At 40.4% G+C, this 24,599-nt stretch overlaps 3 protein-coding genes across 3 annotated transcripts; all 3 read right to left on the reverse strand.

The window, feature by feature from the left end:
- Positions 1–595: 595 nt before the first annotated feature.
- LOC137139642 (G-protein coupled receptor 37-like 1) lies at positions 596–9,708 on the reverse strand. The gene is made up of 4 exons (XM_067527181.1): positions 8,401–9,708; positions 5,084–5,392; positions 4,165–4,536; positions 596–3,838 (listed from the first exon to the last, which is right to left on the reverse strand). Exons 1-4 carry the CDS (start codon positions 9,106–9,108, stop codon positions 3,665–3,667), a joined length of 1,563 nt encoding a protein of 520 aa, XP_067383282.1. The 5' UTR covers positions 9,109–9,708; the 3' UTR covers positions 596–3,664.
- Positions 9,709–12,337: 2,629 nt separating this feature from the next.
- On the reverse strand, positions 12,338–15,396 carry LOC137139643 (aerolysin-like protein). Its single transcript, XM_067527182.1, has 2 exons — positions 15,237–15,396; positions 12,338–13,530 (listed from the first exon to the last, which is right to left on the reverse strand). The coding sequence occupies exon 2, from the start codon at positions 13,505–13,507 to the stop codon at positions 12,566–12,568; it is 942 nt and encodes a 313-aa protein (XP_067383283.1). The 5' UTR covers positions 13,508–13,530; positions 15,237–15,396; the 3' UTR covers positions 12,338–12,565.
- A 1,538-nt stretch (positions 15,397–16,934) lies between these two features.
- Positions 16,935–21,742, reverse strand: LOC137139644 (aerolysin-like protein). The gene is made up of 2 exons (XM_067527184.1): positions 21,588–21,742; positions 16,935–20,635 (listed from the first exon to the last, which is right to left on the reverse strand). The coding sequence occupies exon 2, from the start codon at positions 20,610–20,612 to the stop codon at positions 19,671–19,673; it is 942 nt and encodes a 313-aa protein (XP_067383285.1). The 5' UTR covers positions 20,613–20,635; positions 21,588–21,742; the 3' UTR covers positions 16,935–19,670.
- Positions 21,743–24,599: the final 2,857 nt, after the last annotated feature.

Below are 24,599 nucleotides of genomic sequence, written 5' to 3' on the forward strand. Positions count from 1 at the left end.
GTTTTGGCCAAAAATAGAAGAGAATCGGGCAAATTAATCTTATAACTAAAGCTAATGGTGGTGGGGTTTTTTTGCCAGGCTGTTTTATTTGCATTTTAAAAGAAACAAATTATTTTTGCAACATGATAAATAACGAAGGGTGCAGTGATATTTACTGGGCTTTATTAGCAGAAATTCAAAATAGAATTCATGATTAATTGTATTAGTGTGTGCACACCTTAAAATAAGAACAGTTGTGTTTCATTAGGATGAGTTTTTCTAGCGCCGTTTGTGCAGGTTACCATGGAGGACGACATATATCTACAGCCGAACTCGACAAACACGGAAGTAGCCTCAGTGTAGTGTAAAAACTATTTTGCTGAACACATTTTAAAACATACTGGTGACATTTCAGTAATGGACTCTGATGAAAGAAGTACAGCCTTCACATTATAAAGCAACAAGTCCTCTGTGGACGAGCTCTTCTGATGAGTTCTTTTCGTGCTGCGTCACTGTACAAGTTTACGATTGATTGTTATGTTTCGATTCATCATTTGAACCATGTTTGATGTTTCGTGTCATATCTAAAAGAAGCCACAGCTATGAAACGACACACTGAGATTTATAAATTATACTTTATTCAGGATTTGTCATCCTTGATCATAACAGCAGACCTGCCATTAATACCAACACACAATCAAACTGGGCTGTCTTACCTTACCAGGTTATTTCTACTCATCTGTTTCTATGCAGTCACATTTAATCCAAGGCTGCTATTATCCAGACAAACACGTCCTTCTTATACTGCCCTGAAACATAGATTGTTGTGCACTGAGATAAACTCCCTTGTAGATGAATGAATGAGCTCACCAACCCCACGCAGGCACGAGAGGCAGAGCTTAACTCATTTACTGACACTTTTTAAAAAGTACGTATGTTTTCTAACGTGTGGAGAATGAAACAATCTTAACCCATGTAGCCTATTGTTAACCTGCAACAGAACAGAAGTAAACGTACTGTTCATTTGTGGCACAAAAGTAAAAGTTACTTCCAAACTTTACTTTAAGGCTGTGAGGTTTCACAAAGCCCCTAGTTTTACCTTTATGTATGATTGAATTCGTTCTCCATAACAGATGTGTTCCTAAACGTCATCATCAGTGCAATATGCATAAATCCAAAGATGAAGAGGAGGAGCTGAAGCATGACAATTTGTTCCTGAAGCCTAAAGTTGCACAAATAACAACAGCAACATGTGAAAAATGCTGAATATGTTTTGTACCCACTGAAACTTCCATCCTTGATTGTAAAAACCCTTCTATCAAACAGATGCACAGCTCCAGTTTTCTCTTGGAGCAGCAGCTTGAATGTGAAAGCAAAGTTAGACGGACTAGTTCCTACTGGTTGTTGAGTCTTTTGTGGTTAAACAGTCCGGGGCTGAGTGATAAGGAGACACTAAGGCACAGTTGGCTGTGACACATCTTATCTCACACACACACACACACACACACACACACACACACACACACTCACACACACAATGACAAATGCATATAGTAGATAGACACTGTGGTGACATAAGAAATTTACTGTTTTAATTTAAAGAGTTGTTAGTCACACATCCATAATTAAACTGTGCTATGTTCTGTTTTCTTTCACATTGTTCTAGTTTGGATTTGCAATGCACTAAATACATATTAATATGCAATTATCTACACAGTTTATATTTTCTATACAAGGAGACCACTTCAAAACTGAAAGGGTTTGAGTCCGGTTGAAATGTCCTCTCCTGCCTTCCCCACTGTCTTTATTTTTAGAGATATTTGTCATTATGGGACTGGATTCGTGGCGTAATGAAGCACCAGATGGTTACAGAAACAGGTGTCATAGAAATTACTTTTAAACCTGCAAAGATTTCCATCTGTGAAGATCCTCGGGCCTCCAGGTCATGTGTTTTCCCATAGGTGCTGTTCGCTGGCAGCTGAACTTCTGCTTGTAGTTCTTGAAGGCATTTCACCTCACATCCCAAAGGTTACATCAGTTCTAACCAACTGCTTTACAGAGGCAGACATATGAAGGCATCCAAATTGAGCTGCACCACCCTCTGGAGCACAAACTGCGAGTGCTCAGAAGCCTTCAAAACCCACAGCTACCCAAACTGGGCCTTTGTTAAATCCATAAATAGAACCCAGTAGCAGCCCATCCACAACAGACATAAGAGACAAGAACAACAAGGGAGCACTGTCATTCCATACGTTGTTGGAGCATCTAAGAAACTCGGGAGAATCTTCAATAACTACAACCTTCATGTATTTTCAAAGCACATACTACGCTGAGGCAAAAACTTGTTCACCCCCTGGACAAAACACCTGAACAGAGCAGTACCGGTACAACAAGGAACTACAGATTAGTACGTCGGTGATACGTCCACTTCACAAGTGCATGGCACAACACAAGAGAGCAGACTCCTAGGGACAAGACTCGGCAGTCCATCTGCAGCTTAAAAGACGGGTGGATCCTTTGAAGACGCCAATGTCTACATTCTCGACAGGGAAGAAGACCGTTATTTTGACTGTTAAGTAATCGACCCATTTGTCAATGACACCACTTATCAAACACAGTGCAGTCCTTGCATCACCCCTGGCTCAGCTCCACAGTCCTTTACACATATGTGACTCCAACAACACACATGAAAACATGCCTGGATGAACATGTGGATAAACAACCCCTAGGTGACCATCGAGGTGCCAACAACCGAGCCACTCAACAGAGCTTATAGGCCTGCTTCTCCGAGCCAGTTAATCAGAATTGATAAAGGTTTTTGGATGAGAGGTGAAACATCTCCAAGAACTACAAGAAGCAGAGCTCTTTCGGGACCACAATTATTTCTTTTCATACAGGCATTAAATTCTTCTTCTATTTGTGGTTTCTCTGCCACGTGTGGGAACAATTCTTAAATAAAAGGCTGCTTTGGAGTCACAATAAGACCGGAACACCAATATGTTAAAACTGCCCAATTTAATGAAACTAAACACATAATAATACAAATAAATGCAGGGAGTTGATTGCAGTGTTCCTATTTGATTTTATTCCACACTAAAAACCAGCCCTACACCAACTCCTCTTCTGATCGATCATCCAATAACAGCAGCAAATGTTTTTTAGGTTCTCAAAGAAGCAAACCATGCATATAACCGGCTTCTGCTTTTCCATAAAAACACTTTTAAACTTCAGCTTCACAGCATTTATTTCTGTCTATTCTGCAGCTTCAATTGTTCCATCATATTACACAAAGATTACACCAGACATTTTGGAGAGAAGAGTGCATTGGCAGAGTACTGCTTTTACAACAGCTGGTTGTGCAAGAACAGCAATCTCACTATAGATTAAACCTCACTTCCTGCACAAAGAGGAAGCTGGTAAGTAATGTGTCCATAGAGGAAGCGTAGACTGGAAGAATGGACAGAAAATAAGATGACCAAAGATCATTATCCAGCCGGGTGTATTCTTTAAAAACAGAGGGAAAGTGGAGAGGAGATGCAGAAGGTGAGGAAGAATAAAGGGGGAGGAAATAGGTGGAGGGAGAAGAAAGGGAACTCGAGAAAAGTATTAATGAAAAGATGAATGGACAGGATTGATGATGTAGAAGGAAACAATGACTGGGAGGTTAAAGAGTGAACCAATGGCTCTAACTGGAGATGGACAAGATGGCCGATGTGTCTTTAGCCTTGTCGAAGAAGATGGAGGTCTCATTGGATGCCTTCAGTTTGGCCTGGGTGGAGCCTGGTGAGCTTTGAGCTGTGTTCGGCTGACACTCCTGACAGCAGCAGCAGCAGCAGTCCATGAAGCCCTGACCGAGAGCCTGAGACACAAAGACACTTGACTACTTGACTGAAATCATTGAATAGCAACATAGTACTGTGTCATCTGCATATGGCAGGTACTTGTGTAAGTGAGTCCTGATAATACAGTCATTTGGAGACATGTATAAACGAAATGTGGCCCAGCAATGAACCTTGCGAGGCTCCGGATGTGATCCTTTGAATTGATGAGAGCCTGACTGAACACCGCAGCTGCTCATTTAAAATGGGGTGGTCAACAATGTCAAAAAGTACCAGAACAAGTACAGGAACTAATTTGTGTCGAGTGTTCAGAGCTGTTTTGTCTACTTTTAATTGTCTGACCTACCTTACAGAGACACAGGAGCAGCACAGGTGTCACTGACGCCTTGAAGAACAAGAGAAAGTGATGTAACAGCGCCAGCATAGCGGCCGTGTCCTCAGAGACACTGATGTGCATGTAGGCCAGTGTGATGTTGCAGATGTGTTCGGGCAGACCACAGACACCGTACACCACAGCTAACGCTAAGAGAGTGCAGTTCAGCTGCCGCTCCACTGCCTCGTGCTGCTGGCGCTTCTGATTGGAGGAGCGGTCATCGTGGTTACGCTGTTTCTGTGCAGCGGTTGAGTCGCTGTTAACATTGCGGGTGGCCATCTGGCAGAGGAGGGTGAAGAGGATGGGAAGGCAGAAGTAGCAGCCGAAACACCACCACATGCGACCCTGAAACACGAACAGGTAGAAACCATAAAACCTGAGTTTTTACAGGAATAAGTTGATATCACATCAATACACATTAATATTTGTGGTGTAGTATAGAAAAGTAATTTTTTATGGCCCAAAGCAATTAAGTATATCCACACAGTAGCATGTCTTGACATTTTAATCTGCAACGATTCAAGTCACCGCACGAGGACACCAGTGTCTATTTTCCCAGTCCTCAAGAAAAGCAGTTGAAAATATCATCTCATGGATCTGCATATCCTACATATTCTAGTGTCTTGATGCACATCTTCTAATGTGCTGTGAAACTGCAGATGGTTCTGTCTAAATGAATAATGTGACAACCGAATTTAGCGATTGATTTGTATTCGTGTAATGTTTCACAGTACAATAAACAAAACAGCTCTGAAGCTAAAAAAGCAGAGGGATTTGCTTTCTATTTCCATGTTTAAGGTGAGAAATGATCAACCCATAACTGAATTTCATGTATTTTTGAGGCCGTTCATATTTTCTTGTTGTTTCGTTCCGATACTGTGTATCTTCTCACCTGGTGATACCTGAGCAGCAGAGAGTGGAGGGAGTCGGGCAGGTAGAGGGACAGAGGAGAGGAGGGGGTGATGGTACAGGAGTCGACCAGCCGTCCGGTAGATGGGGACACAGACTGGCTGAGCTGCCACAGGAAGATTTCAGGGCTGGAAAGCAGCAGAGAAGCAAGCCACACCAGCAGGAGCTTCATCAGCACCGAGCGGCAACGTTCTACCTGCCGAGCCTTTGGCTGGGAGGAGGAAGTGGCAGCGTGGAAACGATCAATGCCCAGAGCACACAGAGTGAAGGAGGTGATGCCTAGAGACACAACCTGCGGAGATACGGAAAGGAGCACAACCTCAGTGTCACATACATACAGTAAGGCACTTATTAAAATGTTTTTTAAATATGAGACCTGTGCTGCTAATGAATAATCAAAAGGCTGTAATTTCTTTATTGCCCTAAATTAAACTAAAGATAATGCTAAGACAGCTTATAATTCTATATGTTTATTATTCAGGTCATAGTGGGTGGTGGATTCGTACTAGAGTGCATTAAATTAAGAGGTGGTTCCAATGTTTTGGCCGCCGTGTTGACCCTGAATGAGGGTGTCAAAACAGTAGAACCACTTTAATGTAACTCCAGTAAGACTCCTCCACCCACTATGACCTCACTAATATACACGTAGTAGAATGATCATCTTTCAACTTCAAAACTAAGAAATTATGACCTTGTAAAAGTCAGATTTATGATGGAGCTGCTGTAATAGATTGTACAGCTGCACTTAATGAAGTGACCAGTGAGAATACACTGCAATTCAATTTAGCATAGTATTCAAAAGAGAGAAAACATTGAAGTAGTGTCCACCAACCAGTCACAGTATTAATATTTGTTGAGCCTAGTTTAACACCAACCTGAAGCTAGAAGCAGTGTGAGAAATCTCGACCATGTAAAAGAGACTTAAAGCAAAAAAACAGCAAAAACATAATATTAAACATTTATTTTGTTGAGCTGGACTGAAACACGGTGCCACCGGAGGTTGGGTTACAAATCATACAAACACATTTTCACCCCAAATTTGTTCCTGTCAGGCCATGAAAGCAGCAGCAGGACATTCCAGAGGACAGTGTAACAGGTTCCCATGGAAACTCTTAGTAAAAAGCAGTTAGATTCCAAACTCAAGTGTCTACAATTACACACCATTTATAAAAAAAAAAAACTTACTGAGACCAAATACTGTGGCAAGAAAAAAAAAAAGAACACCAACTGGAGTCCAATCAGGTCTAAACCACAGTTACCTTGATCTAAGAAAGCAGTCCAACGGTGTCAGAGTAATGTTGAAGACACTAGATATTCATCGGTCCACAGTTAGACTTATTGCTATAAATGAAGATGATTCGGTACTGTCCATACAAGTAAGTCCCCTTCAAAGGCAAAATGCAGAATGATCAACGAGGTAACAAAGAACCGTAGAGTAACAGCTAATCATTTGAAGGATTTATTGGAGTTTGTTAACACAAGGGGGCGGCTATAGCTCAGTTGGTAAAGGCAGTTGCTTACGGACCACAGGGTGAGTGGTTCGATCCCCGGCCCTGGCTATATGTCGAAGTGTCCCTGGGCAAGACCCTGAACCCCTCCCCAGCGATGCAGTGCCGGTAGAAATTGGGGAGGGTTGCGTCAGGGAGGGCATCCGGCACAGTAAAAACTGTGGCAGAACAAAGACCACCCAGACACCTAACAGCACTGCTGAGAATATGAGATGAAATGTCTGTGCCAACAGACATCATCCTAACAGTGAAGTACATTGAAGCAAAGCATCATCTGGGCTTCTTTGCTGCTTCTGGACCTGACCACTTGCTATTGTGGAAGGGAAAACTCCTCGATAAGTGTCAGGGCATTGGATCGAGGTTTGCAGGATAATGTCAGGATGGCTGTCTGCACGCTGGTGCTGAGAAGAGTCTGAGTGAATCCACAGGACAATGACCCCAAATGCTAAAATAAGTCCAATAACGTTTGGATTTGGTGAAAGAAAATCCACTTTTTGGAGTCTTCAGACCAATAAAAATGCTGTGGAATCACCTCATGTGCCTCAAGACCTCAAGAATATAGCTGAGCTGTAGCAGTTGTATAAAGATGGTAGAAAATCCCTCCTGATCTTTGTGCTGCTCTAATCCACAGCTACCGGAAATGGTTGTTTGAGGTTACAGAGGTGGTTCAAACAGCTATTAAAACAGTTAGTTTGACTTTTTCCACCATCACATTGTAAGTTAAATGTGTTTAACAAAGATCATGACTGTGTTTGATCAACTTAGAAATATTGCTTTTGTGACAATAAAGTTCAAATCACAGACACTAAGGACAATTGCAACTCTGCAACTGTTCATGTGACTTTGCAGATCAACAGTTGGTAGCAGCTCACCAGACTCCTAAGATCGTCCTTCTAGGTGTGAGGAGCTGCCACAAGGGTTTTCAAAAACCGGAATTGTGAGAATCTGAATGAGAAAAAACAAACCCAGCCATCACGGGCAGGTTACACCAGCTTGTCTACCAACTGTAGGGGAAGCTGTAGCTCAGTAGAGCAGTCGTCCACACACCACAGGGTCAGTGGTTAGATTCCTGGTTCCCATTGGCTACATGTCAAAGTGTCCCTGGGCAGGACATTGAACCCAATGTTGTCCTTAGTGCCTGCTACTTGTAAGTTGTTATAGATAAAAGCATCTGCTAAATTACTGATTGTAATTGATCCCCAGCTACTTCTGTCCACATCAAGTCTACATCTGCATCTGTGTGTCATACATTTCCCCATAGGGATCAATTAATGTTTAATAATTACAAAATAATAATAATAATAGAACTAATGATTCCTGACATTTTCTCCAGTGTCACCATCAAGGAATCTATCCATTATCTGTAACGTCTCATGCTGTTCAAGGTTGCGTGGGACTGAAGCCCATCTCATTCACACTCACGCTAACACGAACGAGCAATTTAGTGTCACCAACTAATCTAACATCTTTGGACTGGGAGGAAACCAGATCACCTGGCAAGCGCAGGGAGAACATGCAAACTTCACACAGAAAGGCCGCAGCCGTTTAGGGATTCAAACTATGGACCTTCTAGGTGTGAGGAGGCAGCGCAAACCACTCCACCACCATTGCTGCCCCCATCATCAATGTTTACACTCCTCAGAGGATTGACCTTTTATATTTTTAACATTCCATGAGATCTGTCGCCACCTTCAGCACTAAAGGCAAATAAACACCACAGAACGTGAACAGCAAAAGAAAACTAAAGGAACAGTTTTATGTGATCAACCTCTTTAACATAATCCCCACCCACCTCCATATAAGGCACCATGCGGCAGGTGATGTCACCCAGGATCCTCCTATTGGAGAGCTGGTTGAGGACCACCACGGGAAGGCAGAGCACCAGAACCAAAAAATCCCAGAACGCCATGCTGGCCAGCAGATAGTTCCAGGCAGACCTCATGTAGTAGTTGTTCCAAACGATGCACATTACCGCCATGTTTCCCACCACACCCACGGCCAGCACTAGGCCAGCCAGGAACAGGATGGCATAGGAAGCATACGAGCTCTCCGCCAATGGGTAGAAAGGGTTGAAGAGTCCTGGGGCATTGTGATTTGTGGAGATGTTTCCATGGACGTTAACATCGTCATGATCATTACCACTCTTCCCTGCTGCAATTTCTGTGAAGTTGTTAAACACTGTGGCCTGCGGCACCGTCACTGTGTCATTCTCAAACGACAGGCTGAAGGTGGACTGCTGCTCCTCTTCGTCAGCACCCCTGGCCAGGCGGCGGTGCTGCTCCACTTCTAAATCCAGCATCTCAGGGAGGGGGATGCTCTGCTCAGGGGTGTAGGTGTTGTTCTGGGTATTGAGCTGCTCAGTGGTCCAAACGGGCTCCAGTTTCACAGGTGAAGGGGGTTTATCCTTGTTATTCTGCCTATAGTGTTGCCAGACGCTGTTTGCGTCTGTGAACAGCAGCGGCAAGTATAGACACAGCCACAGGTAGACAGATGGAGACATGACAATGAACTTAAATGGGAAAAATTACTTGTTTCAAATCAGATTTGGTTGTTTTTGTGCTTTAAAGGACAAAATTTTGAACAGAACTCCAACGAATTTCCAGAAAGTACCAGTACTGGAGAACAAAACAATTTCCCTAAATCTTTTAGTTGGATGTTGCTCTAAATCCAAGTTCCTTAAGAATAAACATTAGTAAATATTTTGTTTGCTAAAATTGAGAATTCCAGGAAATATTTTTTTTCTACAGATCTACCTGTTTCAAAATGTTTCCAAATGATAGAGAAAGCGTTTCGGCTTTAAGACATCCGCAAGATTTTAAGGTTGTAGTCAAGGAAAATAAACAGCTCTTCTCTTCTATCTCCAAAGTATCCAAAGATTCCCACTTTAAAACTTGGCTGTGTGTTTCCCATCCATTAGTAATCCTGGAAGCTGCGATGGAGCTCCTGGAAGAGGACTGGGGTTGAGCGGGTTGAGCGTCTGTGTCCGTGTTGGAGCTGATGTGTCTGGGCTGGAGGCAGGAGAGAGACTGGGTGTCCTGGAGCTCCAAGGGTCCCTGGGAACAAGCAGCCCTCTGCAGTATGGTTGGATGGAGCCTTTGTCAGTACACACACACCCACACACACACACACACACTCTCTGACAGGCCTACAAACAAGGTTGGCACACACACAAACACACACATTTGTCTTTGCAATCATCCATGCATACGTTCTTTTTCTTTTTGGCTCTTACTTTCTATCACACACATGCTCACATAGACGCTCAAAAGTCCCAATTAATTGCACTTTGCTCTGCTGCCACCTTGTGGTGACTGTGCTGGGAACGAACTGCAGAGCTGAGTTCACTGAAAGAAACACATCTGACTTGAATTCTGATGAAACTGCTTTTCTGTGTGTCTGTTCTTGTGCTTATGTTTGGGGGAACTAGTCTGTGCTTTGGGGTGAGACTGTGATTGTAGGGGGAGGACAGGTTTTGGCAGCTTGCTTAGGGCTACATCCTAAACTGTGGTCACAGCCAACAACTCGTTCATGACAAAAGTGTTATTTCATTAGAATTGTCCCACACAAGTGTTCTCCCTTAAAATGTGCTTTTCTATATTTATCTTGCTGTCAGCAGATCCCGTGTGTTAGTCCATCTCTTGCACTTTCTGACTTCTTGCTTTTGTCCGTTGCTACAAATTATCACTTGGACTCAAGGATGAACATCGCATTATGGGACCTCATTGATGGAGCTTAATGACCTTATCATTTGTCTTTGCAGTTTTGCAATAGGATGTTTCAGGTTATAATGTGAGAAAGCAATGGTTCAGAGGGGGTTGTGTTTTTTTGGTTAAACTGCCACAAAAAGAGTTGATGCCCCCCCCCCCCAAAAAAAGGAGCTAGTTTTTAGGGTTGGACCCAATAAGGTGCTTGACACGACTTCTCAGTGTTAATAGTTTTATTAAAGAAGGTTATTATTATTGAGGAGTGGAGTGGTGGTCCTGGCAGTGTGTGTGTGGGATGTAGCCGTGATGGATCTGCCACGCACAGAACTCCAGAATCCTTCCAAAACCCCTTTCAGTGAACATGTGCACTAGGTAATGCGGAGGAAGACTGTGACGCTCAGTACAATAATTAAAGTTCTTTATAAGCACGTAGTTACTTACCAGCCTGAGTCTCACAGGTAGAAAGTCACATGGAGCAATAGGCTCTAATGCATAGCATGAATTAAACATGGGCATGGAATCAAACGGTCTCTTTCATGATGTCATGGTAACAGGGGTCCGTGATAACTTGGTTCCTTACGGGAATTCAGCAATGCTCAGAGTCTTGTAACGTAATTACAAGGTCGGCAACAGAGAGAGTCAATAGGGAGCAGTTACTCCAGCAGGAAGAGTCGGGTCAATAAACGTGACGTGGTCCGAACCGTAAACAGCAAAGGAGAATTTTCATGAAGGCTGGAAAGTTGCAGTGATAAGCAACAATCTGGCAGCTTGGTGAAGAAACCTTTGAGGTATATAAGCAACATGATGAAGCCAGGTGAAACTGATTAACCGTGATAGTAAAGCGGGAACAACATGACGGGACCAGGAAACAGGAAGTGACTGCAAAATAAAAGTCCTGAGGGAGGAAATGAAGTCGGGGATCCTGAGAAAACTAATCAATTACTTTTACTTTTAATACTTTAAGTAAAATATTAATCATGTACTTTTACTTAAGAAGAAATGTCAGTGGGAACGTCCTAGAGGGAATTTTTGTTTGTGTAAATCTAATAATAAAGTACAGTTTTTGAGTACTTCATCTACCACAGAAATGAAAGGCAGACGGATAAGACGAAAGGACTATCAGGATAAGAGTGCACACGAAAAGTATCTAATATTTTGAGCGAAATTCCTTAAGTGCACATCTTAGAGTGTAACTAACTAACTAATACATAGTTTGATGTTTTAAGCTGTTCAATTTCAGATTTTTTGCTAATATACAGTGCATCCAGAAATTATTATTATTATTATTATTATTATTATTATTATTATTATTATTATTATTATTATTTCCTTTTCCCACATTTTGTTATGTTACAGCCTTATTCCAAAATGGATGAAATTCATTATTTTTCTCAAAGTTCTACAAACATATCCACATAATCACAGCATGAAAGAACTTTGTTTGAAATGTATCTTTAAAAAAATATTGAATAAATAAAAAAGTATTTACCACCTTTCCTTAATACCTTGTTGAAGCACCTTTAGCACTAATTACAGCCCCAAGTGTTTTTGAGTATGATGCAGTTCCTTCCATTTTTCTTTGTTGACCAAACTTATGTCCATGGTCAAAGACAACGACGAACAGATATTAAGTGCATTGCACAAAGACCTTGCAAAGCCAAAGTTTGAGGCTGATTGGTACAATGCTGCAGAGATCATTGTTCTTCTGGAAGGTTCTCCTCTCGTCACAGATGGTCCTTAAGTTTTGTATAAGCAACTGAAATTGACCTTGTGCAGTAGTTGCTGGGAGCTGTGTAAGTTCTTGGTGGAGACCAATATGTCTGTTGTTTCACAGTGGACTCGAAACTCCAGTCTCTTGTGGGAAAAACCTTCTGACCATCTCTTCAGGGTCTAAATACTATGTGTCAGTTTTAATTTCCTTACAGCTACTAGATGTCACCAGAGGTAATAAGTATCTGTTGGTAATTTTTGGCTGGTGGCTAAAATGACCTACACGAGTTCCTAGTAACAAATCTGACACTTAGCTGCAGTAAATTGAGATTTATTGAAGATAATAGAAAGCAAGTACAAGTCTCATCAAGGTCAGTTGCATGACCTGGCACAACATGTAATTACTGTTTCAGTTCTGATTAACAATATATGAAAAGCAAACTCAATGTAACATAAAATCACCAATAATCTATAAATCAATCCCACACAAATCGTATTTGTCTTCAAAGTTGATCTTTGGTGGATTGCTTGATGTTGGAGGATTCATTTTTCAGTCACCACTGTTTTAGCACTGGTGTAGGTGAGGCCCCTGTAGGTCCCTTTGGTGTCGAACCTCAGAACACTGTCATTGTAGCAGGTTATTTCCACTGTGCCAGTGTAGGGGAGATCCACGGTGGCTCTACCAATGGTGACATTGACAAGCACAGTTTTCCTCGGAGGAACTTGAACTGGAAAAGAAAAGGTCTCCTTCCTCTCTTCTGAATTCTCTAACCCATAGGAGCTTTGTACGCCCATTGTTAAGCTAAACCCAGCAGAAACTTCCACAACCTCTGGAATTCCTGCTTTCACCCCTAAACTGAAGGTGGCTTCCAACTTGTTAGTCACAGACCATGATGATTTCTTGGTTATTGTTTTAGAGGTTTCTACTGTGTACGACTGAGTGACATCAGACTTGTTTGTGTAACTAAGAGATTTGATCTCTTCGGTAGCGACCTGTGGAATGATTTGATGCATGGTGGGATAGTTGACATGGGTCAGCACAGTTGACTTGATGGTGTTGATGAAGACAAACCCTAAACTATCTATGTCTGACCCTCCCCTGCCCAGAACTCCCAAGCAAATTCCAGAACCGACGTCTGCTGGGTACTCGGTTTTCAGTCCCCAGTCTGTCATATGTGCGAAGAATTCACGGGAGCGATTTGTCTGGAATTTGATGGCACCTAGACGGGTTCCAGCTCCGTTGCCCCACAGTGAGAGTGAGGAAATGTGCTCTCCATCTCCAAACTCAAACTGAGCAGGATTCCCAGCAGCATTTCCAAACTGCTGACTTCGACCATCGGTCAGCCAAACCTGGATAGCCTTCACCTGCCACCCTCCAACCCACACCCATATCTTTTTCAGCGTGGCTCCAGTGGATTCACCAGTGAAATTAAAGTAACTGCCTCCTTGTCCACCAATAAATTGCACAGGTGTCAGGTAAGACATGATCTTTCTGGTGTGATGTGAATCTGAAAAAAGAAGAACAACACTTGTTGAAACTGCCAGGTGGCGCAGTAGAGCTATAGGAAATACAGACCTTAATTTGGCTACCTGAAAATTCTGCCATATTGTCCAGCTAATCAGTTTATTCCTTCTTATAGAATTGAATCACTAAATTTGGTTACTGTATTAATTCCATTATTATAATTTTGTTAAGTTCCTGCATGTAAAGCATAGTTCACAGTTTTGTAGTAATACACAGCTATCTACCAGTCATCATTTGGCCAAACAAATTCATTCATTTGCAAGACACTATATTGACAAAAACATGTAACTTTTATACTTTTATAAGTTTTATAACTTATATAAGTTTTATACTAAAACATTTTAAAAAATTAAACCTCACACTAAGAGATGCTTAAAGTATTTTTGCACTCAAACTTTTTGCATTTCTCTTACTGAGTCACATAGTTTTTATAGGCAGGAAAGAAAACTTGCATAGTTTTTATAAATGTGCTCTAAAAACATATTTATATATAAAAAAAACAATCATAAAAACATTTGCATATTTTAAAAAGTATAACTTTTTCAAGATTGATAACAATCATTTATATGCATATTGTGTCATCCAAAAAATGTAAATACAAGTTTATAAAATCAACACTTTAATTGCACAGTATTGGTGTTTTTATTGCAAATACAATTTAGCTTTTAGAAATTAAATTTTTAATCAGATCTTAATATCAAGTATCTTGTTTGTGATCAATAATGGTTTTATTATGTTGCTAAATTTGTTGCTTTTTATGATGTTTAGTTTTCCTGTGGTCCATGGTCAACTGCCTTACTAACTGAGCTACAGCCGCCCTGGTCATACACATAACAGAATAAATGTGGCTTTGGCGCTGATTCCGGGGCTTTCTAGGACAGTCCATTGTCCCTGTCAAATAAACTAATATATAAACCAATTGTTCATTTCTTGCTAAATTACAATAAATTAGTTTTTTTTAAGTTACTGGTTTACAGTAATGATTGGTGACAGTTATCAAAGGAATTCCAACTGTAAAAAGGTAAAAATCCAACTTCTGTACTGTTTCTTCCATAAACAGACAGCGATCTGCACTGATCTTGGTGGGAAATAATTCAATATAACACTAAATCAAAATCAAGAATAATCCTAAAAAGTTTGTACAATGATAAAACCAATACACTGTCATAGAGACTGACTTTAATCTTGATACCGAGAATATCAGAGATACTTAGCAATTAGAAGAAATCTAATCCTCAATATCACAAAATTGAACTATGTGCAGTCATAAAAATGGTCCAGTATTGTTTTTTTTAAAAACAAGTATTATGAGTTCACAAACTTTTCAGAAAACCAAGTGGTACAGTGGATCTGTAACAAACAAAGTGCTACTAAATGATCAGGCCGAGTGGCCAATGTGGTGACTTGGCTGTTTTAGACATGGGTGATTACCCATTAAGTTTAATGGGGTCAAACTAAGTCAGTCTAATCCAACAGTCCTGCAGTAAATTGTCCTTCATATACAGTAATTTTCCATCACAGGATGTCAATCATTAGGTTTAATGCACTGCAGTGCAGACTTTGTCATATTGGTTTGTTTAAAGAAAAGATGACGATGATGAAGTTGTTGAGTATCTGCAACGATCTTGACAGAAACATTTGTATCTAATAACTTTGACGATTTATACCAAGAATATTGAGGGTACTTACAGGGAAGTTGTCAGCAGCTGGGTAGCTGTAGAATTCGAGCAGGAAAGTGGCACTTTGTGAAGCAGTAGTTACAACTGATTTCACTCGAAAATACAGTTGCTACACAGTTACCATGACTCAAGTGCCAGTGAAACACATTAAGAAATCACCTCTACTGTGAAGACACCTGTTAGGGAGCGACAACCGTTTGTGTTTTGTAAGAGACGGATGTTTCCAAAGGTGAGTGTCATGTATGTTCTTCTTTCCCGTCGAACAAGTTCCTCTGAACGCGTGGAACAACAAGGTCTCTATTTACTGTTTTCAGAATTTCAGCTATTATTTCATTCTTTTCGCAGCTCAATATGTTAAAGAACATCAAATTTGTATGAAAGGAAGGTGTTGGGCTGCAGCCTTCACACTTTTTCCTCAGCAGGTAATTGGTAATGTCCTGCACGGCTCTGCACACTGTTGTGGGACGTGGCATATTTTCTCTTTGCCACCTTGATCTGTTTTCTGGCCTGTACAGGAGTCTGTCCCCACTTCCATAAGCTTCCTGTGAAGTTGTCTGAGTTTAGCTGTGAACCGTGGCTGGTTGTTGCTGTATGTGCGATAGGTCTTGGTTCGCAGGCACATGTCATCACAAAAAACTGGCAGTGTCAATCAGTTCATCCCGGTTTTTAGCTGCAGCTTCTAAAACACTCCAGGCTACATTCACAAAAGAGTCTAAACTGGTTATTTTCTCAGCTAATTGCAGTAGCTCGTCACTTGGAGGGACACGAACACCAACCAGCACAAATGAGGAAAACTCTCCCTAAGAATGAAATGAGTTTCTAGGTTCGGGCTGCTGGATCTTAACAGCGTGAAATCAGTCCACCAACCTTCACTGATATGAAAGCAGATTCCGCCTCCTCTCGTTTTCCCCGATAGCAGCTGCAGTGCCTTATTTAGGATGGACGCTGCGAGCCAGGTTTCAGTGAAGCAGAGAACAGCAGAATGTGCAAAGTTCATATTTGTTCTGTTCAGAAGTAGCAGCTCGTCCATTTTATTGGGCAGAGAGCGGAGATTGGCCATGTGAACTTCTGCAGCTTCACCAACGTGCTTCCATCGCCTGCGTCTGGTGGATTGTCCTTTATTACGCAGGTCTCTGGTATATGTAACTGTGTTTGAGTAGCCTAATACACACAACCATATAAAAAAAAGTCTAAGACTTCGTGGGACCAAGGCAACTGTCCATGACGCCATCTTTTCATCAAGCTGTGCTTATATTAGAAGAGGGCTGTAAACAATAATATAATAATAATGCAAATGGCTTTCGAAGCCAAAAATTCTATTGCTGTTGTGTTTAACATGTTCTGTGATGATGACCCCCTTCCTCAATAGTACAGGGCTCGTTAGTGCAAGGTGCACAAATGCCAACTGGCTTTTGATTTGTGTTCTGCACAATAACAATAAACTTGTATCTGTTGTAATAATTAACAATATTAGAAAATGGCAACAGTTTTACTCTGTGTCATTAATCTGGACAGTTCCCATGACTCAACTGCCAGAGACACATTAAGAAATCATCTCTTTCTTCGAGGATACAGTTCTGTGTTTTGTCAAAGACGGATGTTTCAAAACAAGTGGACGTCATGTATGTTCTTCTTTCTTATAGTACAGTTCCCACTAAACTACTGGAACAACAAGGTTTTAAGATCAAAAGATTTATAGAGATGAAAGTTCAGAATTTTAGTTTTTATTTTAAGCTATTTACATCTCAACCTGCAAAACAACATCAAACTTAGCACATTTTGTTTTTGTATAGTGTGAGACTGATAATTCAGACAAGGAATCACGCTTTGTTTCAGCCAATGGTTTTATCTGTGGCCTGTGTCGATGTTAAGAGGAAGGAGTTAAGATGAAGACCAAAGCTTTTTGGTATTTGAACTTTTGTTCATAAACAAACAAACAAAATACTAAAAACAACCTATTATTTAATCTTCCAAAAACAAAACAAAATGCCAAACAAATAATAAATCACAAAGCAAACTTTGATTTCCTTTTTCCCAAAGTGTAGTTCGCACTGAATCGTGGGATTATTTGGTGACATCACACAGTGATGCACTGTATTTCGGTTTCTAAACAGTGAATCACTGTATTGGCGTTTGGCGCTAACATTTTTCTGTGTGCTTTTTTTTTTCACTTCTAAATGGTCAGATATGAAAGTCCTTATGTGAACATCTCAGAGCATGACTTACAATACATAGAGTGATATTTTAAGCTGTTCGAATTGTAAGCTGCTGCCGAAGTTTTTTCTTATGAAAAAGTATCCACTTTTTCCATAATGAATCAACTTCATTATTTTCCTCACAATTCTACAAACAATAGCCCATAATGACAGCGTGAAAGAAGTTTGTTTGCAGCTGCAGCAGCTGCAGTTTGCAGTTGCAGCTTTAGCACCAATTACAGCCTCCAGTCTTTTCGAGTATGATGCTACAAGCTTGACACCTATTTCTGGGCAGTTTCTCTCATTCTTCTTTGTAGCACCTCTCAAGCTCCATCAGGTTGGATGTGGAGCATCGGTGTACAGATTTTTTCAGATCTCTCCAGAAAAGTTAAATCAGGTTCAAGTCTGGACTCTGGCTGGGCCACTCACGTACATTCACAGAGTTTTCCTGTAGCTATTCCTTTGTTATCTGGGCTGTGTGCTTAAGGTCGTTGTCCTGTTGAAAGATGAACCGTCGCCCCAGTCTGAGGTCCAGATGCTCTGGAACAGGTTTATATCAAGGATGTTTCTGTACATTGCTGCATTCACGTTCCCCTCGATCCTGACTAGTCTCCCTGTTCCTGCCGCTGAAAAACCATGCAAGCACCACCATGCTTTACTGTAGGGATGGTGTTGGGCAGGTGGTGAGCGGTGCCTGGTTTCCTCCAGACGTTACACTTGGTATTCAGACCAAAGAGTTCAATCTTTGTTTCATCAGACCAGAGAATTTTGTTTCTCATGGTCTGAGAGTCCTTCAGGTGGGCTCCTCTTCTACTGATGGATGATGGAGGCCACTGGCCTCATTGGGACCTTCAATGCTGCAGAAAGTTTTCTGTAACATCTCAAGATCTGTGCCTCAATACAATCCTGTCTCTGAGGTCTACAGACAATTCCTTGGACTTCATGTCTTGGTTTGCGCAGTGACAGGCACTGTTAACTGTGGGACCTTAGGTAGACAGGTGTGTGCTTTTCCAAATCTTGTCCAGTCAACTGAATTTCACACAGCTGGACTCCAATCAAGTTGTAGAAACATCTCGGGGATGATCAGTGGAAACGGGATCAACCGGAGCTCAGTCAACAAACGCTGTGAATACTTATCTACATGTGATTTTGTTTTTTGTTTTTGTTTTATATATTTGCTAAGTTTTCCAAACAATCTTCTTTCACGTTGTCATTATGTGGCATTGTTTGTAGAATTTTGAGGAAAATAATGAATTTGATGCATTTTGGAATAAGATTGTAACACAACAAAATGTAAAAAAAAACGTAAGTACTGTGAATAATTTCTGTAAACACTCTAATCAAATATAAGATAAAATTGTATTTAGCATTGATTGGAGACAACAGAGGAAAATATTCAGAGCCACACAGACCTGCATGATGTCACTGGGTGGATCTGAAGTTGGCTTCAGCTTCATGTCATAGTGAAACTGCAGTAAATTTTATAGTATGGCTTTTAACTCGTCCATGCAGTAAGTGTGATGTAGTATGATGCAGTACTCCTTGGTACTGCACCAAATGGACCTTTTTAAGTTATACAAGTCAGTGCAGTAGTTGCTGGGAGCTGTGTAAGTTCTTGGTGGAGACCAAAATAACTGTTGTTTCACAGTGGACTCGAAACTTGTGTCTCTTGTGGGAAAATCCTCTTGACCGTCTTTTGAGCATCTAAATACTATGTGATCATGGCAGTTGTGGCTGATAATCACCTCTGATCTGCTTTTCACTGCAGGACAAAGCTGGATTTATTGAAGACAATACAAAACTATGAGTACAGTTCTCATCAAGGTCACTTACATGTCCTGGCACAACACTTAATGTTTCAGTTCTGGTTTCAGAAATAAATGAAAAGCAAATTTAATGTAAGAATAGTAACAAATAAAATGCAAATCAGTCAGAATTAAATCAGATTAGAACCATAAAACCCAATTAAAGATCACATTAAAGTAATAGAAAAGTAAACCATAAAACCATGAATTGATAAAAGCACAATAATCACCTCTGTAAACAATTTATGTAATAATTTTTTAGAGGCACTCAAAAAAAATTTTTTGGCATAATATACCAGTGTATATAAAAGAATAATAAAATCAGTAATCACATAACAGAAAATACCACGTAACACCAGGGAGAATTTTTGCTGTGGGGAAAAAGACACAAACTCAATTTCTCTTCAAAGTTGATCCTTGGTCGATTGCTTGATGTTGGAGGATTCATTTTTCGGTCACCACTGTTTTAGCACTGGTGTAGCTGAGGCCCTTGTAGGTCCCTTTGGTGTTGAACCTCAGAACACTGTCATTGTAGCAGGTTATTTCCACTGTGCCAGTGTAGGGGAGATCCACGGTGGCTCTACCAATGGTGACATCGACAACCACAGTTTTCCTCGGAGGAACTTGAACTGGAAAAGACAAGCGCTCTGTTTTCTCTTCTGAATTCTCTAACCCATAGGAGCTTTCTACTCCCATTGTGAAGCTAAACCCAGTAGAAACTTCTGCAACCTCTGGAATTCCTGCTGAAACTGATATACTCAAGGTGGCTTCCAACTTGTTAGTCAAAGACCATGATGATTTCTTGGTTATTGTTTTAGTAGTTTCTACTGTGTACGACTGAGTGACATCAGACTTGTTTGTGTAACTAAGAGATTTGATCTCTTCGGTAGCGACCTGTGGAATGACTTGATGCATGGTGGGATAGTTGACATTGGTCAGCACAGTAGACTTGATGGTGTTGATGAAGACAAACCCTAAACTATCTATGTCGGACCCTCCCCTGCCCATGACTCCCAAGCAAATTCCAGAACCGACGTCTGCTGGGTACTCGGTTTTCAGTCCCCAATCTGTCATATGTGCGAAGAATTCACGGGAGCGATTTGTCTTGAATTTGATGGCACCTAGACGGGTTCCAGCTCCGTTGCCCCACAGTGAGAGTGAGGAAATCTGCTCTCCATCTCCAAACTCAAACTGAGCAGGATTCCCAGCAGCATTTCCAAACTGCTGACTTCGACCATCGGTCAGCCAAACCTGGATAGCCTTCACCTGCCACCCTCCAACCCACACCCATATCTTTTTCAGCGTGGCTCCAGTGGATTCACCAGTGAAATTAAAGTAACTGCCTCCTTGTCCACCAATAAATTGCACAGGTGACAGGTAAGACATGATCTTTCTGGTGTGATGTGAATCTGAAAAAAGAAGAACAAAATTAAATTACAATTAAAATTATTACTAAATCAAATTATTTTTAGCGCAATGATCCCACGATGGTGGAACAAGCTACCAAACTCTGCACACTGAGCAGATTCTCTCCCAATATTCAAAAAACTGCTGAAAACAGAACTCTTCCACATCTTCCTATGCACTTAAATCTCTTTTTTTAAAAAATCCTTTCTGCTCTTTCTCGCACTTGCATCTCGTGAACTGTGAACACTTTTCTGATAAGACTTTGCTTTGATGTTTTCTCCTTGACTTATATTCTTCTTGCCTTGTACCTCACTTGTAAGTCGCTTTGGATAAAAGCGTCTGTTAAATGACTAAATGTAAATGTAAATGTAAATTACAAGTTTATAAAATCAACAATTTAATTGCAGAGTATTGGTGTTTTTATTGCAATTACAATTCAGCTTTTAGACATTTTATTTTTAATGAAATCTTAATATCAAGTATCTTGTTTGTCCTCAAAAATGGTTTTATTATGTTGCTAAATTTGTTAAATTTGTTGCTTTTTATGATGTTTAGTTTTCCTGTGGTCATACACATAACAGAATAAATGTGGCTTTGGCGCTGATTCCGGGGCTTTCTTGGACAGTCCATTGTCCCTGTCAAATAAACTAATATATAAACCAATTGTTTATTGCTAAATTACAATAACTTAGTTTTTTTCAAGTTACTGGTTTACAGTAATGATTGGTGACAGTTATCAAAGGAATTCCAACTGTAAAAAGGTAAAAATCAAACATCTGTACTGTTTCTTCCATAAACAGACAGCGATCTGCACTGATCTTGGTGGGAAATAATTCAATATAACACTAAATCAAAATCAAGAATAATCCTAAAAAGTTTGTACAATAATAAAACCAATACACTGTTATAGAGACTGACTTTAATCTTGATACTGAGAATATCAGAGATACTTACAGCGAAGTTGTGAGCAGCTGGCAGCTGTAAACGTCTTGCTGAAAAAGTGGCTTTCAGAGAAACACTGGTTAGAAAGAAGCAGTTTTCTCTCTTAAATACAGCTCCAGTTGGCCTGGAGGTGGAGGCAGGTCTGAGATAAAAATAGTTGATCCGCAGGGGGATTTAGGTGTGTCACCTTCAGGGAGAATCTACTTTAAAAGCCTTTGTATGTGAAAACATTCCTTTGCCAATCCACTGAAAAATCGGATTTGTTCACCAAAAGAAAAACAGATTAAACCAAGTAAAACAATAACGGTAAACCGACAATGTGTGATAGGAAATTATAACAATGTAAAAGAAAATCTCACATATATAACAGACTCGTAAGACAGTGTCTTACAATAATTGTAAATAAATGCATAAACTAAATATGCGAGGTACATCAGCTTTGGTTTTGTGCATCAAGCACAGTCTCCTAAAATACCATCTTTCATCTTCTTTCAAGGTTTGTTATAATAAACAACCTGTCAACATCAATTCCAGTCCGGCCCTGCTTCATGGTACTTCACTGTAAGTCACTAACATTCTTCACTCTTACTTTCTCTACCACAACGTGTGGATTTACTTTCAAACTAAATAATTCCATCATCTTTTAAAATGAATGGCTTTAGATTCTGTAATTATTAGAACATCTCCAAACGTAAAGCTATGGTAAACAACTTTTTTTCATATATTTTTTGAGTAGAAATATGTTTCAAAACAAATCCTGTTGTTCGGAGCTTCTGTTGACACAGCTCACGACGCCACACTATCTGAACAGCATAGATATACGTCATTTTTAAATGAGGCTGACCCTTCAAAATTTCTGGCTGATTAGTAAATTGCTGTAAGTAAAATGAGACTAGGACAATTTACACTACGACCTCGACCCCACAGAGAGACAGAGAGGATGCACACAAAGTGACACCACCACATTAACCTAATGCACAGCGAACATATACTGGACTGTTTGTAATCATGAAACATGTTGGTTGTATGTTTCAAGCTTTTTATAGCCTACACATCTACCACTGCTCAAATTCTAGACCTTACTCAAACATCTTGCCACTATCATATCTGTGCTTTATCGTTACAGAAAACCATTTGGTTTTCCATTTCTCCATTTAATAGCCTTTTTGCCTGAACTCAGTGACAGTAAGGTTTAATCTCATGTAAGAAAAAAAAGATTTACATTTTACATTTAAAAATCTTTTAATGCGCACTGAGTAACAAACTCACTCTGTTACCTTGACGACTACTACCAGCACATATTTATGCCAGATTGTGCAAAAATATACAGGGATACAAAGCCTTCTTTGTAAACCTTCTTCTTGCCCAGCCAGTTGTACAGCATCTTAAACTGGACTGGATTCCTCTGTTAGTGTTTTGTCCCGTTTGTTCCACTGAAAGTACTTTTGTCTGTCTTTTATGCTTGAGTACATCTTGCACGCAAAAGGTCATCAGATGTGTCAATGTGTCAGGTTGGCTGCAGACGCCTGAGGAGACACTTGGATGAAGGTATTAGAGAAGAGTTGTGCAACTAGTTTTTATCTTCATTGATCTTCATCTTCATTTTTTTTGTGAGAATGCTATCAAGATTATAAAAAAGCAGTCCCACAAACCTTCTCCAATACCTTCACGCAATATTTGATCAAGCTGTGCTGAAACACTGGTCTGCATCTTGCTGTGTCGTAACCGAAGGAAGAAAGCAAAAAGATCCATTGTTTAGTCTTCAAGCTGCTCATACTCTGCTTTGTAACATGAAGCAACCTGAACCTTTAGTCAGAATCAGAAAACTGTTTATTGCCAGGCGTAGTTAAGAACATTTACCAGTACTATAAATTTGTCTTGGTGGCAGGTGCAAATAATCTAAAATATAAAGTTAAAATGTAAACTTTTGACACAACAAATATGAAGTTTGGCAGCAGAGTAAAATACAATATAAATAAAATAAGAAGTAAGTGAGTGTGCAATGGGAGGTAGTACAACTTGAAAAAGTAAGAGGGACTGTCCATGAATTGGGGGGCGGGTTATCAGGATTTGCAGCAGGCTGACCAGAGTGGGGAAGAAATTGTACTTGTGACGCGAGGTCCAGAGGCCTGCTTTCTTAGTTTTTAAGGTTCCACACGTAAGAAAGCAGGCTCTGTTTTTAGATCAGTCCATCCAGGTAGGTTTTGTCTTTACAGTTTTAGTTGTAGTCAGAAAACAAAGTCCGGACACTTGCAATTTAGTTCTTATGAGGAAGGAGGAAGAACCCAAATGGAATTGTTTTATTTAGGACGGTTCAGTTGTCAGGTGTGTTCCAGGAGGCTGGATTGTCGGCCCACCTGTAAAAACTATTGGACTATAGTTTACTTTTAATCAGAATTGTGAATATATACTTCAATATATCACTGTCAATCGGTAACAATTATTGATTTGCTACAGATACCCAAACCCGGTTTCTCAAACCCGGTATCCAGCCTTCTTGATGAGCTTAAGTAGGGTCCTTGAGAAGGTACAACCTGGGGCCTCCATAGTTCTGCTGGGAGACTTCAATGCTCACATAGGCAACAATGGAGAAACCTGGCTGGGGATGATTAGAAGGAACAGCCTGCCTGTTGTAAACCAGAGGGATGTGTTGTTTTTGGAATAATGTGCAAGTCATGGTTTGACAATAACAAATATAATATTACAGCATGGGGTTATCTATAGGTTTACTGTGGACAAGAAGGCCTTCGTCCTCAGATCAATGGATGACTTTGTGGTTATATCATAAAATCTGAGACCACATGTCTTGGTCAAAAACATCAGATTGGGACAGTGGATCAACTCTTTAACTTTGTAAAACTCACGGTGAAGACGGAGCTAAGCTGTAAGACAAACCAGACAGTCTATGTTCCAGCCCTAAACTATGGCCATTGGGTAATGACCAAAAGCATCTCTGAATAAGTAGAAGATGTTAAAGAGATGAGTGTAGATTCAGCGTTGGCTCAAGTATCTTTATGCTGATTG

The sequence above is a fragment of the Channa argus genome, chromosome 13, assembly GCF_033026475.1.
Source record: "Channa argus isolate prfri chromosome 13, Channa argus male v1.0, whole genome shotgun sequence".
NCBI classification, from domain to species: domain Eukaryota; kingdom Metazoa; phylum Chordata; class Actinopteri; order Anabantiformes; family Channidae; genus Channa; species Channa argus.